The sequence below is a fragment of the Eumetopias jubatus genome, unplaced genomic scaffold, assembly GCF_037043125.1.
Source record: "Eumetopias jubatus isolate StellerSeaLion01/CBP00866 unplaced genomic scaffold, mEumJub1_p1.0 scaffold_16, whole genome shotgun sequence".
NCBI lineage: Eukaryota > Metazoa > Chordata > Mammalia > Carnivora > Otariidae > Eumetopias > Eumetopias jubatus.
The window spans coordinates 47,152,583-47,170,839 of NW_028274822.1; the positions used below are offsets into that span (position 1 = coordinate 47,152,583).

Below are 18,257 nucleotides of genomic sequence, written 5' to 3' on the forward strand. Positions count from 1 at the left end.
GTGCTCACTCTCTCTCTCTCTGTCAAATAAATAATAAAAATCTTTAAAAATAAAAGACTAGACCTGAAGTGTCTGTCATAAGTGGCATTTATATCCCTAAATCTGTCTTCACTCTTTTTGAGTCTATTTCTAAACGGGCCAACCAAAGTCAACACTTAGGAACACACATTCTAAGGAATGTTCTGACAATTATACCAGTGGTTTTGGGTCTGGATTTAAGATGAGCTAGTAAGTATTTAAATTTTTTTAAAATATGTATTTAAAAATACTTAAAAAAATAAAAATAAAAATACTTAAATATTAAGTATTGAAGTATTTTAAATCAATTTGAAATGAATTATTTTTTATTTAAAATTTAATAAGTATTTATAAGCTAGCTCCATTTGTGGGAAGGATACAGTAATTACTCATACTAGAATAGGAGCCTTCATTTTAGGGCAAAATTCACCCGAGGAGATTGTGAGAAGTTTAGATATATAAACACGTGTTTCTAAAAAATGGAATTATGTTATTTTTCCCCCTGGAAACACCTATACCAAACTAATAATTATGTCTGTTTCTTGGGTATAGGAATTATTTTATTACTGTCTTTTCTTTTTATGATTACTACATATTACTTTTCTTATAATGAAAAACATATTTTAAAGTTCCTCCAGGGCAAATTTAAAAGGCTTGGATTTTAAACCTAGGATTTATATTCTATTTTTAAGGAAAATGCCTAATGCATGCTTTTTCTGTAAATATCTACTGAGCACCTATGGGGTGCCTAGCATCGTGGTAAGAGAACCCCAGAGTAAAATTCCTACCCCAAGGGAACTAAATCAACAAGGTTCATAGGCGTCTTTACAGTATACTAGTAACTAACACATGATGGACCCCTAATAAACGTTCGTTGAACGAATATGTGAATTTTCCATCAAAAGTATTTATTTATTCAAACTCATTTCACAGAGGATTAGCCTTATTCTGTTCGTTCATCATAAATGTATCATACTTTATCACTTCCGAGACACATATTGCTCACCTTTCAACAACTCTGAAATCAGAATGAGACTTCCTAGCAATGTGATTTTTAAAGTATTGTTTCATAGACAATTTGCAGCATTTTCTTTTATAGGGATAAATAAAGTAACAGTATGTTTTACACTGATGACATCTTTGAATGAAATACAATATATATTATATTTTCTATATTTTAGAAAATACATATGAATATTTAGGCATGTTTCCGCTAGGGTTCAATCAGAAAAAGTTTTCATGGAGCCACACCATTCAATGAATATTCGAGCCTCCAGTGATCACATGAAATCCACAACTGCTAATTTATAAATGTCAAAAACAATAGCTGACAAGTAACTTTATAAAAACTTGCATATTTATGAGGGTTTATTTCTCGAATTTTCAAGATTACTATTGAATGTTAATCGTGTATCTCCTATTTTGGACTTAATGCAAGGCATAAGTATGCATAAAAATTATGGGCATATCTAATCATTTATGTACTTAAAGGATTTTCGTATTTTAGTGTTTGAATTTAACCAAGATTTGAAAGGTCTAAGAAATATGAAAATGACTAAACTGTATAGGAACTCTGAGAAGTTATAAAACAAACGCTAATAAAAACTTGTAGGAGAGAGGAAATGAACCAAAATCAAAATGAACTGTTATGACAAAGACACGCAAAGAACACAAGGGGAAGGAGGCGGGGGAGGGGGAGGAAGAAGAAAAATTCATAATGGCAAAAAGAAAAAAATGTCACCAGACTAAGAAAATGTGACTCATCAGCAAGGTATAACCTACATTAACTGCATACAAAGGCATCGCTCTGAGCGCTGCATACAAGTTAAAGACATCAAATAAATACAGAAGTATACTTTATTAATAATTATTGACATCCACTAGTTCTGTGAATGTTACACCAGGTACATCAAGTTGAATCACATAGTCCTTTTGTTATCTCTTAGCCTTTCTCTTTTCTTCCATATTTTCTCACAGAAGTCTTAGCCAATGCGGAAGTTGGAAGAAGAGGGCGGGAAGGAAAAAAGGAAAGCCATCCTTTCAACCAGAGGATGATCTCGTCCATCCCTTACTCGCTCATCCTGTGATTGCCGAGCCTCCCAGATAACGGCCCTGGAGGATTCTGAGAGCTGCAGTTACCTGCTCTTCCTTCCCCACACTTCCTCCTTTCCTGGGATCAGGAACATAGAATCCGGAAGTACACATGCCTTCCACTTTTCTATCTGGGCACACCCACTCCCTGCTTCTGACAACTCAAACCTCAACACACCTGCCCACTGATCATAACGCCCACCTCCAGCAAAGAGGGCAATATAGCCCCCTTTTCCATTGTACACTTTAGGGAAAATGGCCTTAAAACTTTACAATTTTTCATCACTATAAAATAAAAAGGGAAATTCACTTAAGGCTATAGCAAACACCGAACTTGGAAAGAAAACAAGAACTCTTAACTTTCACCATCAATGCGATATCAAGATCTAAAAGACAAGGAAGCGGCAATGAGTAAGAAAAGTACAGTGCATTTGTGGCTATGAGTTTACAAAAACATTGTCATCTATTTCTAATTGTACTATTATTATTCACCAGGATAATTTTCCCTTGACTTCCAGGCTTCAATTTTTTTTTTTTTTTTTTAAGTTTTCAAGTGTTACAATTTTATGGACTTTCCTGGCAGAGTGGAAAGGGCAAACTGAAAGTCAGATCAAATTCCTGTAGGTGAGATTAAGACTAAAATTTTTACAAAGGATAAAGTTATCTTTAAGAGGACATTGACTGATTTTGTGATGATATGGATTGCTTTCTCATACGAAGTATTTTCGAGAAAGCCTTCTGGAAATGCCTGTGACACAACGGATACAGGAAAGGATTGACAAAGGAATTGAGCCATTGAAGCCAAAACGTGATTTCATACCCAACTATTTGAGGACGCTGGTCTAGTGGGTAAATTGAACGAATGATCGTGAACAGAGAATAGGGAGCCCAGCAAAAGGCAAAAACACCTAAGAGAATGGCCAGTGACTTGGCTAATTTCCTGGCTCTGAATAGTTCAATATGTTCTCTTTGGTGAAGACACAGGGAATCAGAATGGGCGAGGGAAGCCATTTTGGAAGCAATTATACTGCCATTCATCTGGGCTCTTAAAGAGAACAAGAGACTGTTCTTTCTTTCATGTCTTTTCAAAGGAGTAGATGGTGCTGTTTCCTTCAGTTCAGGAAGAGATGTTCTTGAAAACAGTCCACCCCTGAGTGAGGATCCCCAGTTACTGGGAGAGACAGGAGAAGGGAGTGTGGGCTGGCTTTGCCACCGGCTGAGATTGCCACGCTTCCACAGGCTCCAGTAAATGTACATGTTGAAATAGGCCACGGCAAAGACTGGGACCAGGAATTCAAAGAAAGACGAGATGGCGAGGATGTACCATATGGTAAAAAATCCAGGTTCACAAGCCTTCTCCTCCAAGACTCTCCAACTGGAATTCTTCCAAGACTCTGAAATTAGAATTATTGGCCCATGCACTAAGAAGGCCAGTACCCAGACAGCCATCATCAGAGCCACGATCTTCAAGATCCCAGTGTGTCGAGCTCTGTAAGATACCTAAAAAAGACCAAATAAATTATTTCAATATAACGAACATATGTTTGTTGCAGAAGGCATATCACAGGCCCTCGGTCGTTTCAGGGGTATGCAAGAGGTAGGGAAGCTACCTGGCGCTGGGTCACATGATATGGGCCAGGACAGAGGGTTCAGTTGCCGCTGCAGGCTTTCTCCAAGACCTTCCAGACGGAATCTGTAATCTTCAAGGTTAAACCTCTGACATTCTAGTAAATGTTAAGATCAATATCTAAAATAAGAATGCCATGTTTCCGACTCCACTGACACTAATCTGAATCGGAAAACAGCTGAAACGGGGTGCCCCTTTTCACAGTGTTTCACAATCTGCCAGCTGGGTCATGATCAGCATTTTTCTTTGAATGGAATAGAGCGCTCAAGGTCAGAGTGCCTCACAATCGTAAGGGTATGTATTGTTTGATGAAACTTTGGCTTTGGGAATGTAGATATACATAGAGAGAGAGAGAGAAACACATGTACTGAACTCCACTATCGAATGCATTTCTCCCAGGGTCAAACAAGTTTGAAAGCCACTGGCTTTCTTGATTCTAATATTCAGGAAGAATCTACTCTGTAGTTTATCCTGAGATTTCACGGTGGCCTCAAAAAGACAGAATTCTTACATCACTCCCAAGAAGATGACCCCCACCCCAAAAAAGTCTAAACCTGCTATGGAGAAATAGCATAATGTTACTGAGCATTACCAAATCATTTCTTTCTATAAATATTTCCACTCAACAAAAATGGTGCCAAAGCTGTGGTGGTCAGCCACTTCGAGAGACACAGCCATGGCAAGTACCACAGTCTTTTTTAAAGAGTAAAGAATGTTCTAGGTCTGCTTGGTCACAAAGACTGGCTTCTATAAGGGAAAATGAGATTCTAGGAGTAAGGATTGCTCTCAGTTCTCAGGACCCATGATCTTCAATAGATCCTGAAATCTTTAAAAATATCTTCTATAGGAAGCTTAAAAGGTCACCCACCCTATATGAGGGATGAACACATGAACCAGGAATTTTTTTGAGGGGATCTGGAACAGACAATGTCCCTAAGCTTCTTTTAGGTCAATAAGGTTCCTTCCAGCTCATATATTACATATTTCTCTGATTTCCTCACTCAAGGGAAAGGAAATGATTTCCCCCATGAAACTGGAACATGCCTCTCTTTCCACCATCGCTCATGTACTATTTTCTCTGTGAGTTTTTAAATCTTGTGCTACAGTGTTTTCTCATTTTTATTAAACAGTACAACAATGCCCAGCCCTGTCTTTCTTTGATGGATTGTGCAGGCTGGGAAGGGCTCACCGACTGGCTGGAGGTAAGAGGAAGCAGGCTTTTAAAAAAAGTTAGTTTTAAAAACTGCAGGGAAGTGGGTTTTTTTTTCCTCCAAATTACTGATATTTCTGAGGCTAAGCTAAAATGCATATGGTGCTGACCACAAGTTCCCATATACAATACGCTTTTTTGCCTTCTGCTTCTCATGCCACTAATTAATACACCTCTTGCACTAAATCTAATGATTATGAAGATGGTAACAATACCCAGATGGTCATAAAACTGAATTTAGTTTTTTAATTGCTCTGTTCAGCCTTTGTAATGATGTGATGCAATATGCTGGAAAGTGATCTCTTTTCTATTATGCATAAGGTCAAATGGGATAATGGACATCCAAGGGAATTGAGAAGATGATGCCCATGTCTTCATCTTCGGGTAGCATTTTTGACAGATAGCGCAAGCATTGCTTGAATCCAGGCCCAAGCCAGTTGCAGTGGCCTTCCTGACATCAATCAATGGCCAAGTACTCCACCCATGACAGAATATGTTCGTTATTCAGGATATTGCTTCTTATCCTGCTTCCTTTCCAGCCCCAATAAGATATCCAAACACTCTGTCAATCGGGTTTCTTTTATAAGGGAGGGCAGCCCCCGGAACTTGCTGGTGTTAATAATGAGATGGCATTGCAGAGCCATCCTAAGTGCCTGTTGCAGGTTGAATTGTGTCCTCCGAAGAGATAGGTTGAAGTCCTAAGTCCCGGTACCTGTGTGCATGCCCTCATTTGCAAGTAGGGTCTTTGCAGATATAATCAAGTTAAGATAAGGTCATATTCAGTAAGCCCTAATCCAATATGACTGTTGTCCTTATGAGAAAGACACAAACAGACAGGGAGAATACCCTGTATCAATGGAAGCAGAGACTGTAGTGACATATCTACGAGGCAAGGACCGCCAAGGAATGCCAAGGATGGCTGATAATATTAGAAGCTAAGAGAAAGGCAGGGAACAGGCAGCCCTAGAGGCCTCAGAGAGAGCATCGCCCTGCCTCCACCTTGATTTGGGACTTCAGGTCTCCAAACATTAAATGTATTCCAGAGAATAAGTTTCTGTGGTCTTAAACCACCCAATGTGCAATACTTAAATACAGCAGTCCTAGGAATCTAGCCAGCCCCCAGCAACTATATTTCTCATGGTCTCGTTTTATTCTCAAGCTTCCCTCTTCATCTTCAGGTAAAAAAAAAAAAAAAAAAAAACTCTCTCCACTTACTATCTTAATTCTGCATACATTTGAATTCCTACTCCTTCCAACTACACTGTGCTACTTTCCCCCACCTACTCTTGCTTCAGCCACACAGAAATCTGCCCCTCCAGAAAATGTGTCTGAGCACTGTAATCACACACTGCCATCTGCACTCGGCCTTCCTTTTCCAAATTATTGTCAGATTTCCATTTCCCAGGCCCAGCCCATGATCCTGACTTATCATACTGTCTCTCCACGTTGAACTACAGCAAGAGCTCGGCTTCCCCACAACCACTTCCTACAAGCTTCAGTGGTCTTTGAGGGCTTCCTGGCTCACACTGCTGCCTTGGAACTCTTCGCCAACAAAGGCCCAAGAGCTGCCTGAGCGCCCCTTTTGCAAGCATCCATGCGCTGGGGTGTGGAGCTCTTGTTACACACTTGACTCCGTGCTTATATACTAAGGATCTTGGATCCAGCCGACCCAACCCTCACCAAATTTAGAGCCTGCGTGGCCAGGAGGAGTTCCTCAGGGCAAGACTGGGAAACAAACGCACTCATTTTCTCTCTGGACATCAGTCCTCATGTCTGTGTGACTTCTACACATTTTTCCCAACTGTACAAGCTCTCTCTTACCTTTGCACACAACTGAGGTAGACCCAAGGGCTCGGACATCCAGCAAAGGGATGTCCTAGCAAACACTAACTAGGAACACCCAGTGAAGACTAAAAAGAAATGCTAACCCAGAAAAAAAAAGTAAATGTTTCAGCACCAATGGGAAAGATTATGAATTAGAGCACTCTTTTTCGAACATTTTGACGAACTCAAACTAAGAAATACATTTTATATCATCACTAAGTGCACAGACAGAAGTACTCATAAAATGATACTTACATTTATTACGTACCTGGCACTCTGATATTTTGTACTCTGTTTTTATTCTGTTTTACTATGTTTTTTTCTGTATTTTTTCGTTTTAAAAAAAGGTGGTCACAACCCACTGAACTGACTTCATGACTCAATAACGGATCATAAGCTGCAATTTGAAAAGCATGAGCTTATAGGCATCTGAATTGCTCATCCAAGCTGATCTGCGCTCTCTCCATAGTTTGTCTAGTACCAACTGCAGTGGACTCTGGTGCCAATGACGTACCCGAGGCCAAGTGTCTGGATGTCCCAACACATTCTTTCCCCCCTTCTTTCTGACAATACGGCAGCTCAGCTAGAGACCACATTTCCCAGCTTTTGTTGCAGTGAGATGGGAGACCATGTGACCAAATGTCACCAGTAAAATGTGAGTGGAAATGATTGTATGATTCTGCACTACTTGGTTAAAAGAAAACCCCTTGCCCTGGACTTCTGCCCTTTACCCATCCTTTCTAGAACCTGGAGTGGCAGCAACCTGGTCTTGACCATGCAGAGGAGAATAATGACCTAGAGCAGGGGTCAGCAAACTACTGTCCCTGAGACAAATGTGGCCCACCACCTGTTTGGATAAATACATTTATATTGGAACACAATGAACGAATCATTCCTTTTTTCTTTAACATATTATGTTTGGCTCTTTCTGTGCCATAATGGCAGATTTGAGCAGTTGCAACAGAGACCATAGGTTCCTTTATAGAAAAAGTTTGCTGACCCCTGCCCTAGAAGGTGTAGAACCACCCTGTTAGCCTAGGTCCCTGGATGAGTTCCTGGAGAAAAGGCTTTCCTAGAATGTTGAGAGGAAAATAAATTTCTATCTTATTTGAGCCTCATCTTTGTTCCTGCAGCTGATCCTTGCCTTCTGCAATATACCCTCCCAACCCTTCTGCTCCGAGCTGCTCAGTCCTCCCAAGCCAAAGCTGTCCCTGGCCTCTCAATACCTCCAACACCACACCTAGTCCATGGTACTGAACCCATCTGTTTCTGGATCTGTCTCCACATTAGCCTATTATGCTCCTCAAAAGTGGAGACTGATGTTTCATTTCTGTATCCCAGCACTTAGCAAAATCCCTTGCACACAGTCGCATCCCCCAAAGATGTGGGTCCTGGGACTCAAGAGTGAAAGAGGTTTCCCATCTAGGTCTCGAAGACTTCAGATTACTGCCCCATACTGACAGTATCTGCCTTGTTTTTCCCCTTGTTCTATTGCTGATAAATTTAGCTTGCTTAAGAACTGTCACTAACTTGTTGAAACCAAGATTCCAAATCTTGGGTCCATTCAGACTTTCTTGGCATGGATCCTACACTGGCACTGGGACTTGATCTCCCAGGCTGGTCCCACTGTCTAACCTACAGCTTCTCTGTATACTGTCTTTTCTCCTTTGGCCATTCACAGTTGATTTTCTCATGACATTCAAAAGTCTGGGCATCTTTCTACTTGCCCACCAGGTACCACCTGAGGAAAATATTCAGGTCTTAGTTTGTGTAAGGAATGGACTCGATAAGTCTACTGTGACTCACATGTATATCCAATCTACTGTGGACTCAGTATACCACTTCCGACAACTTGCCTTGGATTTTCTCTGACAGCCTTCCCACGCTAGTGGCACGTAGGGGAGTGAGTGACTTAGCCAAATCACACACAGAAATTGTTCACTAAGGGCCAATGAAAACTTAGCACCAAATAACAGAAGGATAATCAGGCTCCTCTAAGGTTTGCCAACTAAACAAAAAATTACACTTATAACAATTTCTGCTTGGGGATGCAAAATGCACAAGTATGTCACCTTCTAAAGAAGGTGAGTGAGTGTTTTGACTTACAGCATTTGAGACTGACTGGTACCGATCATAGCTGATGAGAACAATGTTATACACAGATGCTGTACACAAAAGATAGTCAACAATGAGCCAAAATGCACAGAGTCCATTTCCAAAGTCCCAATCAAACAGCGTGTGAGGGATGTACAAAGGGATGGAGATCATACCTGTATAAGGAAAAAATAAGGCAAAATAAAAACACAAAACGCATGTCAACGAATACAAAGAGACACAGGCATAAAACACAATGACATACCTGAATTGACCAAAAGTGGCTTGATTATAATTTAGAAATTCATTGTGTTTCATCAACAAAACTCAGGACTGATTTCCTACACATTCTTTGAATACCATTTTTACAATGGCTGTCGTAAGTATCCTATGTTTCCTTATTACGTTCCAAATTAGGCTCAGGTCCTGACCCGCATTTCCAAACATATACAGCATAAGTCTTTTTGTTTTCCTTTTTTTATTTCTAAATTCTATTAGCCAACATATAATACATCATTAGTTTTTCATGCAATGTTCAATGATTCATTAGTTGCGTATAACACCCAGTGCTCATCACATCACATGCCCATCACCCAATTATCCCATCCCGCCACCCACCTCCCTTTCCACAAGCCTCGGTTTGTTTCCCAGAGTCAAGAGTCTCTCTTCGTTTGTCCGCCTCTCTGATTTCTTCCCACTCAGTTTTCCCTCCCTTTCTCTATGATCCTTGGAGCTATTCCTTATATTCCACATATGAGTGAAACCATATGATAATTATCTTTCTCTGATTGAACAAGTCATCTTTATGTTCATAATCCAACCCAGAGAGGATGGGCCAGCCTCCCCCAAACATAGCCCATAGTTTCACATGTCCTTTGCCAACAGCATTCTTCTTTCCTAGAATAGCCTCCTCTCTTCTACTGAGAAGTCTAATTACTTCCTTCTCATTCTTCATTCAGTTCACAAAAAGGACTTCCTCTTTGTTATCTTTCTTGGAACTACTTTGGCAGAAGTGACCCCTTCTCACTTGCACAGTGCTGGCACTTTGCTCTTCCCTTTCTCTCTCATGTATAAATATATTCTACTTTTCATCTCTGTCATCCTTTCACTTGTTTCTCCTGAGGGCTGAAACTGTATTCCAAGTTGATCCTTGTATTTTTCACAACATTGAGAGCTGACCAGTGGCTCCCACATTTAACTTAAATAAATTAGTAACAGCTGATATGTATTGTGCAGTTACCACATGCCAGACATTGTGCTATGTCTACTGCATATGTCACCTCATTTAACGTTCATAGAAACTGAGGTAGAAACCATGCTGACTTAGCCGATAAAGAACCTAAAGCTCAAAACAGAGACGTAATTGCCCAGGGTCCACTCAGCTAATAAGTGGAAGATTGGCTTTGAAACCAGGCAGTGTGATGTCAGGACTCCTGACTTGAACCACTACACTTCACTAAGTGAACAAATATTTAAGTGGTTCAGCTCTGCACAGAAATAGCTTAATTATGAAAAATGACTAAACTGAGCCCCTTTCCTTTAGTTTTGTTGGAGTTTTTCCTTGTATTGACATTTCAGACAGGTGACACTACTCACTGAGTATATAACCTATTAAGAGAAAGCTCAGTGAGGGGGCACCTGAGTGGCTCAGATGGTTAAGTGTCTGCCTTCGGCTCCAGTCGTGATCCCAGGATCGTGGGATCGAGTCCCGCAGCGGGCTCCCTGCTCAGCGGAGAGCCTGTTCCTCCCTCTCCCTCTGCTGCTCTCCCTGCTTGTGCACTCTCACTCTTTCTGTCAAATAAATAAAATCTTTAAAAAAAAAAAGAGGAAGCTCAGTAAGAATCTTCATATTTTATCAGGCACTTGGCAAGATTTCCTATTTTCATATGAAAATCAAATTAGCCTATCATGAAGAACAATAGTAAAGGCAAAAGAAAGGAGAAGGAGGGGCGCCTGGGTGGCTTAGATGGTTAAGCGTCTGCCTTCACTCAGGTCATGATCCCAGAGTCCTGGGATCGAGTCCCGCATCGGGCTCCTGGCTCAGCAGGGAGCCTGCTTCTCCCTCTGCCTCTCCCCCTGCTCATGCTCTCTCTCTCTCTGTATCTGTGTCTCAAATGAATAAATAAAATCTTAAAAAAAAAAGAAAGAAAGGAGAAGGAAAGGGAAGGATGAAGGAAACCCTGCATTCTCCCAAAACCAGATGACATGAGGATATAACCAATGAGGTGTGGTTTCAGCACCAGTGAAAGGGAATGCAGACTTGAGTGTTCTGTACCTTAAGTTCACATACAAAGATGAGAGACAAGGCATCATTGAGATAGAGGAGTTGTGTGGTCAGTTCTTATATGTAGTTCAAATTGCCTGCTTGTTTCATGTTTTGGTTATATTTTTAATGATAACCAAGCTTCCTTATGGGGCCTTCCATCTCAAAGGGGTGCACGCATGCACATGCTTATGATATAAAATAGGTAAATAAATAAGATAAAGTATCTGAGATAAATCACTTGAGATAAGTCAAAGTATCTTCAAAAGAGAGATATGTATCATATTTTGGCCCAGAGTTGTGGCTTCGGTCCAGTATTCTCGACATGAGTATTTTACACAGACACAGACACACACACACAACGCACACACACGCACACGCACGCAGGCACGCTAATTTTCTCCAACACCAGTAATCATTTGCATTACAGACACCACAGTCCATTTAAACATTAAAGAGAGGGTATGAGTTCAACAATCTTGTCCACACATTTTCTGAATTAGATGAAAGAGGAAGGGTGTGTCTGGGTGTGTTCAAAATTTTAGGAGCTGCTTGAGAGAGCAGTTTAAAACAGGCTGTAGTCCTATTCCTTTGGCTTTTTTTTTCCCTAAGATTTTATTTATTTATCTGAGGGAGAGAGTGAGAGAGAGAGAGAGCACGAGATGGGGGGAGGGTCAGAGGGAGAAGCAGATGCCCTGCTGAGCAGGGAGCCCTACGCGGGCTCCAGAATCATGACCTGAGCTAAAAGGCAGCAGTTTAATGGCTTAACCGACTGAATCACCCAGGCGCCCCCCCATTCCTTTGGCTTTAATGAAACTCTGCTGTCACCTCACGTTCTACATGGTATTTTAGCACAAATGTCATGCTCGGATCCTCTGTCTTGTTGAGTGGTGGAGATGTTTGTGGCTTATTCCAAAGGAATTTCAAAAACTGAATCAGAAATATTTCTAGGATATATGCACTCTGAAGTGTTTCTATAACTTCCACTCTGGAATCATGCTTCTGGGTCAAACGGACTTGAGAGGTAAAACTAAGAGCTCGTTTCTTGAAAAGAGCAATAATGCTTTGGCATGACATATTAAGGAGGCTGGGGGTGGAGAGTAAGAGAAAACAAACTATATTAAGAGAAGGCAGTGAAGGGGCACCTGGGTGGCTCAGTCGGTTAAGCGTCTGCCTTCGGCTCAGGTCATGATCCCAGGGTCCTGGGATCGAGCCCCACATCGGGCTCCCTGCTCAGCAGGGAGTCTGCTTCTCCCTCTCCCTTTGCCTCTCCCCCTGCTTGTGCTCTCTCTCGCTGTCTCTGTCACTATCTGTCTGTCTCTATCAAATAAATAAATAAAATCGTTAAAAATTTTTAAAAAAGAGAGAAGGCAGTGAAGAAATAAAAACAAGGAGGTAAAGGAACAGGGGGAGGAGAGAAGAAAAAAGACGGATGAAAAGAAAAGCCCTGTGAGAACCCAGGCCACTTGTTCACCCCAGCCTGCCCCACTCAACCTTTCCTGTCTCACCTCCTGCTACTCCCTCTTCCCCTCACTCCCTCTACCCCAGTTCCTCTGGCCTCAAATACACCACACATGCACCCCTCAGATCCTTGCGCTTTCCTTAGCAGGAAATGCCCTTCCCCCAGAGAGCTCCTTCTATTCACTCTGATGTGTCCTGACCAATGAGCCCTACCCCTGACATTTAAATGGAAACCTCCATGTCCAGCACCCTTTCTCTCCCTCTTCCCTGCTGGTTTTTCTCACTAGCAATGATCATTGTCTAAAATGCTATATAATTTTATTCACTTATTTATGTTATTATGTGTCTCCCCACCCCACCCACCCCAGTAGAAATAGAAGCACCATGAGGACTGGGAATTTTGTCCCTATTTTCATTGCTCTATCCCCACCACCTCAAAGAGTGTCTGCAAATAAACCAGTATTGGATGAATGAATAGATGAGAATGGGAAAGCCCAGTTTGCTTGAAAATTACCACCAGTCTGGTCTTGCCCTTTCTTTCCAAAGCCAGCTAAGAAGCTACATCTTCCATGAGAAAATGACAATCAAAAGTTGGGGGCGGAGCTAAAAGCCCCAGTGAATTCTTTGGGCCAACAGGGGAATGTGTGGATAATGGTGAGGGCATAGAAGGTGTTATGGACTGAATGTTTGTGTTCCCCTGAAATTCATATGTAGAAGCCCTACCCCCCAGGGTGGCTGCACTTAGAGATAGGGCCTACAAGGACGTAAAGTTAAATGAGTCATAAGAATGGAGCCCTAACCCAACAGGATTAGTGTCCTTATAAGAAGAAACACCGGCGAGCTTGCTTGCTCGCTCCCTCCATGCACACTCAGAGGAAAGGCCACATGAGAACACGTGGAGAAGGCAGCCACCTACAAATCAGGAAGAGAGTCCTCACCAGGAACCAAATCTGCTGGCACCTTGATCTGGGACTTCTCAGCCTGCAGAACCATGAGAAAGTCAATTGCCATTAAGTCACCTAGACTGGGGTATTTTCTTATGGCAGCCCGAGCTAACTGACGGGGAAAAGAAGAGTCCTGAACTGAGGCATGAGGGGACTAAAGATAAACTTTGCCCTCTGAAAACATGGTTCAGATTCTGTCAGCCCCAACCACCTCTGTCCTTGCAGATCCTGCCCGGCCATCTGTCACATGGTCCTGTAGGCCAGAAATGCCCACACACGTAGTTGTGAAGAAGGGACCCATAGACAGAAATATTAGTCATGTGATACCAATTTTATAGATATCCATATATAGAGATAGCTGATTTTTTTTAATAGTGTGCAGATGACTTTTTTTTTTTTGGAATAGTGTGCAGATGACATATATTCATATCACTGTAGCTGGTACTGGAATTTCTCCTCGATAAAACTTTGCTTGCCAACCCTACATTCAGCCTGGGATGTCACTCAGGTGCCACAAATTTAGATTTTTGATTAGAGGCCAGTTTTAAAACCTGTGAGAAGAGAGTGTTCAGCTAAAACCCCCAATACCTAGCACATGCGATGCTCCAGGCCATTACCACATGGTTCTGGAGCTCGAGGTCTCCTGAGCAAGAACATGAAGAATGGCTGCCATACAGTTACAGGAAAACTCTCATGAGTTCTGCCCTGGCCCAGAACCACTGTCACAAACCTGCAGGCTCAGAGCCAAAAAGCCCACTTCTGAGCATGGCTAAGGAAAAAGGACAGCCTCAACACAAAACTCCAATCTTGCGACAGAAAGTTCTCAGAGACTGCCCTGATTCTGATAGCATTGTGGCAAATATTGTTAAGTAAGTGCACCTCTGGATGAAGCTGGCAGGGGGCAGGGGAAATGTGAAGGAGGAGACTGGCAGATTGAGAGAGATTCTGGCTTATGTTCGATTTCTCTCATCAGCAGCAAAGCCATTTCTTTTTCCATCCACCTGCTGGTGGCAGGGGACCCCCATCTACATCTGCAGGAACATTTCCCCGAGACACACCACATCTTTAAACTGTGGTGCCCAAGCCCATGATCGTGGGGCCTGCCCTGGTGCTTCCACTGGGCCACACGAGGAACCACTCTGTTCTTATCTAGTACCATCTTTATTCAAAAGTTTCAGGCCTCAGGCTCACTCCGTTGGGTATAGTTGCACCCCATCTCTCCCTACCACCACTCCCTTTGAGTTAGTCAAAATACAGAATCGACTGTACGCCCTAAGTATTATCTAAAATTTGTACAGTTCTGTGAAGAAGGCAAAGAGGGATAAGTATATTTATAGCAGAATATTCTCTCCGTTCGCATGAAAATAGTCATATAGTTATACCTGTTTCTGTGATTATAGAGAATGATGTAGAAGGATCTACCTCAAGTTGTTAATGTGAGTTACCTGGAGTTACCAATTGTGCCATATTTTTCTTGTCCCCAGAACTTAATCTTTATCTCATTTTTTTCTTTCTCCTGCCCAACCACCCCACCTTGCAGCTCTGCCTCCCTCCCCAACTTCCTGTCCACTCTCCCCACAGTAGTTCAGAGCCTTAACATATGACTTGTGCCTAGACCTGCAGGAATTTTTTTTTAAGATTTTATTTATTCATTTGAGACGCAGAGATACAGAGGGAGAGAGAGCATGAGCAGGGGGAGAGGCAGAGGGAGAGGGAGAAGCAGGCTCAGCCAGGAGCCCTATGTGGGGCTCGATCCCAGGACCCTGGGATCATGGAAGGCAGACGCTGAATCATCTGAGCCACCCAGGCGCCCCTGCAGGAATGTTTCTGAAGCCAAGCGGCTGCCTGCTCTTCTCTCACCTGCTACATCCCCATTAATGCCTCTAAGGTAAAGATTCGATCCATCGGATCTCTCACCTACTTTAAAAATCCAGATCTCCGCATTGACTGTTGAGTAACCTCCAATCCAGACACACTAGTATTCAAGGGCCTTCATTATATAGATTCTAACTACTCCAACTTTATCCCCTGCTGATCCCATACAGCCAGCCAGGAGCTCACATTTAGGAAGATGTACACAATGATTTTCTACCAGCATGTCTTTGCTGATTCTTGGAATACTCCTCTCCATCTCTCCCTATGGAAATTCTGCCCATCCTTTGAAGTTCATTTCAGATGCTGCTACCCACTAACCAAATGTGCTCTCTCCTTCCTCTGAGTACCCATAGCACTCGGTATGTCTCTGTGGTTCTCACGTCATACTCTATACTGTTACAATCGCTTGTGAGCTTCTCTTAATTCACTCTCCTACATTGAAACCTTACCAAAGAAAGAGCCTAACTTAGTTTTCTATGTATCTCATTATCTAATCATCCTTGAGTACTTAATAGTCCTCACCATGATAGGGGTAAATCTACTATCATTTGTGACCTTGGTTTGAGTTTACACCTATCTGCAGAGAAATCAAAAGAGAAGAGGACTAACATTTGTTGAGCAACCCTATGTTCCAGGCAATAAAATACGTATTTCACGAGTTTTGTTTCACTGTAAAATAAATGAAATATTTATGTAGCTATAGACAATGACAAGTTAAATTATACTAGAAGCTCCGATAAAGCAGTATCATCAACCGACATTTCTACACATACTTATAAACCTAAACATACAAGAAAAATAGCTCCAGAAACAAGTAACTCTTAGACTAAAGCAATTTTAGAACTATTCTGGACTTATTTTTATTCTACAAAAAGAAAATAAACTGTTGTCAAACGAAAATTCTCCTACAAACCTGATTTACACATATAAACTCTTCCCCTAAAGTGCCATATAGCCTCCCCAGAACTTTAATCCTTAAACTTTTGTTTTTAGCATCCCCAATTCTACACAGTCCCTTGAAATAACAAAAGCTTATTTTTAAAAAAAAAGAAAAGAAAGCTAATTTTAAGGTTTTAGAAATAGATTATAATTGGAAAAGATGATCTGAAATAAAGATATGTAACTTACCAACAAAGAAGTCAGCAATGGCCAAGTTAAGGAAAAAGTAATTACTTCGACGTCTCAGCTTTTTGTCCACCGCAAAAGCTAGAATAACCACAGCATTTCCCAGCATTATAGCAAAAGCTAGTAAGCCCATTAAAAATGCTAGAGTAACGCGGGTGCTTAGTGGCAAAGTAGTTGCCCCCGTGCTGTTAGTGGCTGACATCACATCAAATGATGAAGAAATTAATCCAGCAAGACAATTCTGACAAGTATGTTTTCCAGTCGGATACCTAATATATATAGCCTCCTGCTCATAACAGTATTTTTCAAAATCTAATGCTGATTTCACTGTACTTCCTGATTCTTGATAAAGCAAGCTTGTGATAACAGTCTCCCTTTAACTGACACTGAAAAAGTATTTTCCCAAAGCTAGTGAGATGTTCTGTTGTAAACATTTGAATGTGATTTAACCATCCCCCCTTAATAGAGCAATATTACATAATATATGTGAAACATAATTGATTCAGTGGAAAGGTAAGAAATTGGGCTCCTGTGAGATTTATTTTTTCAGCTGTTAGAGATCTAGTTAAAGATTCCCTTCCGACCATGATGGAGTACCACAGGCTGAATTCACCATCCCATCTGACACAAACAAAAAACTGGACAGACTATTTGAAACAATGGTTTTCAAGGCACCGGACATCAGGCAGTGAAGGACAGTGATCCCTGAGTAAAGGGGAGAAAATGAGGTCAGCTCTGCAGTTGTCCCTGCTTACTGTCTTTTGTGAGTTTCCAGGGCACGGAGCAGAGAGTGGGCATGAAGCTGAGAGTTGGGAAGTACTAGACAGGACTCTGCTGCAGAGCTGCTATATAATATACATATTTTAACTGTACATAAGCCGGAAGTCTTGCGTGTAAGGTGGTGCTTGTGATTGTTTTAAAAATGTAGCTGATAAAAATAAAATACACATTACACAGATTTAACTTAAGGTTGATTTGATTATTTTTCATTCATGGCATGCAAATTAATGATAACGATCTTTTTAAAAACTCGAATAATTGTCCCCATTTGTCACTCTCCCTAATCTTTATTCTCCTTTGCATTCACTCATTATTAATTCACTAACAAGAGGCATTAGGAATTTTTACATTCTTTCCAAAGTTACAAAGTCCCTTTCCAAACTAGCCAGTTTTTATGCTCAGTCAACTTTGAAGGCCTTTCTATTAAAAAAGCAAGGCAGCCCTGGTATAATGTAATTTCTTGATTCCAGTCTCTAAACTGGAGGCGCTAGAGAGCATTCAGTGTGAAAGGGGAAGGAAAGAAAGGCTGATAAATACATTGCTGACTGGGTCTGTAGCAGAAGATAAGGTACAAAAGTAAACAAGATGACTGTAAGCAGGACAGTTAAGATTGTGAAGGGGCACTGAGTGGGTTGGCCCAGAAGGTAAACAAGGATTTATTTTATGGACAGAGCATGATAATCTGGACTATTTTTTTTTTTTTTTTTGTAATTTCATGTGGGAAGAGCAAGCAATCCAACAGAATTGGAGGTCTTGCCTTGTGGTCTTAGGTTGTGGGGAATTGCCTTCACAAAAGGGAACTGCCAGGTGGGTAACTTTTGGGAAAAAGAAGAATGACAAATCATGTTGGGCTACATTTCATTCTCTTACCTTGTGTGAACATAGAGTGGACTAAGTGTGTAGCTCAGAATTCCATGCCAGCTACTCTATTTGAATTTATTTAAA

General features: G+C 41.3%; 1 protein-coding gene across 1 annotated transcript; it reads right to left on the minus strand.

Moving 5' to 3' along the window:
* Window positions 1–905: 905 nt before the first annotated feature.
* Window positions 906–16,847, minus strand: HRH4 (histamine receptor H4). Its single transcript, XM_028098371.2, has 3 exons — window positions 16,536–16,847; window positions 8,877–9,040; window positions 906–3,609 (listed from the first exon to the last, which is right to left on the minus strand). The coding sequence occupies exons 1-3, from the start codon at window positions 16,732–16,734 to the stop codon at window positions 2,776–2,778; spliced, it is 1,197 nt and encodes a 398-aa protein (XP_027954172.1). The 5' UTR covers window positions 16,735–16,847; the 3' UTR covers window positions 906–2,775.
* Between the last annotated feature and the right edge of the window lie 1,410 nt (window positions 16,848–18,257).

Coding starts and splice junctions, on each gene's coding strand:
- HRH4 (XM_028098371.2), bottom strand. CDS start 16,734: ATGTCAGCCACTAACAGCACGGGGGCAACTACTTTGCCACTAAGCACC. Junction 9,041..16,535: donor CATTGCTGACTTCTTTGTTG/GTAAGTTACATA, acceptor TTCCTTATACAG/GTATGATCTCCATCCCTTTG. Junction 3,610..8,876: donor ACCAGTCAGTCTCAAATGCT/GTAAGTCAAAAC, acceptor GGTCTTTTTTAG/GTATCTTACAGAGCTCGACA.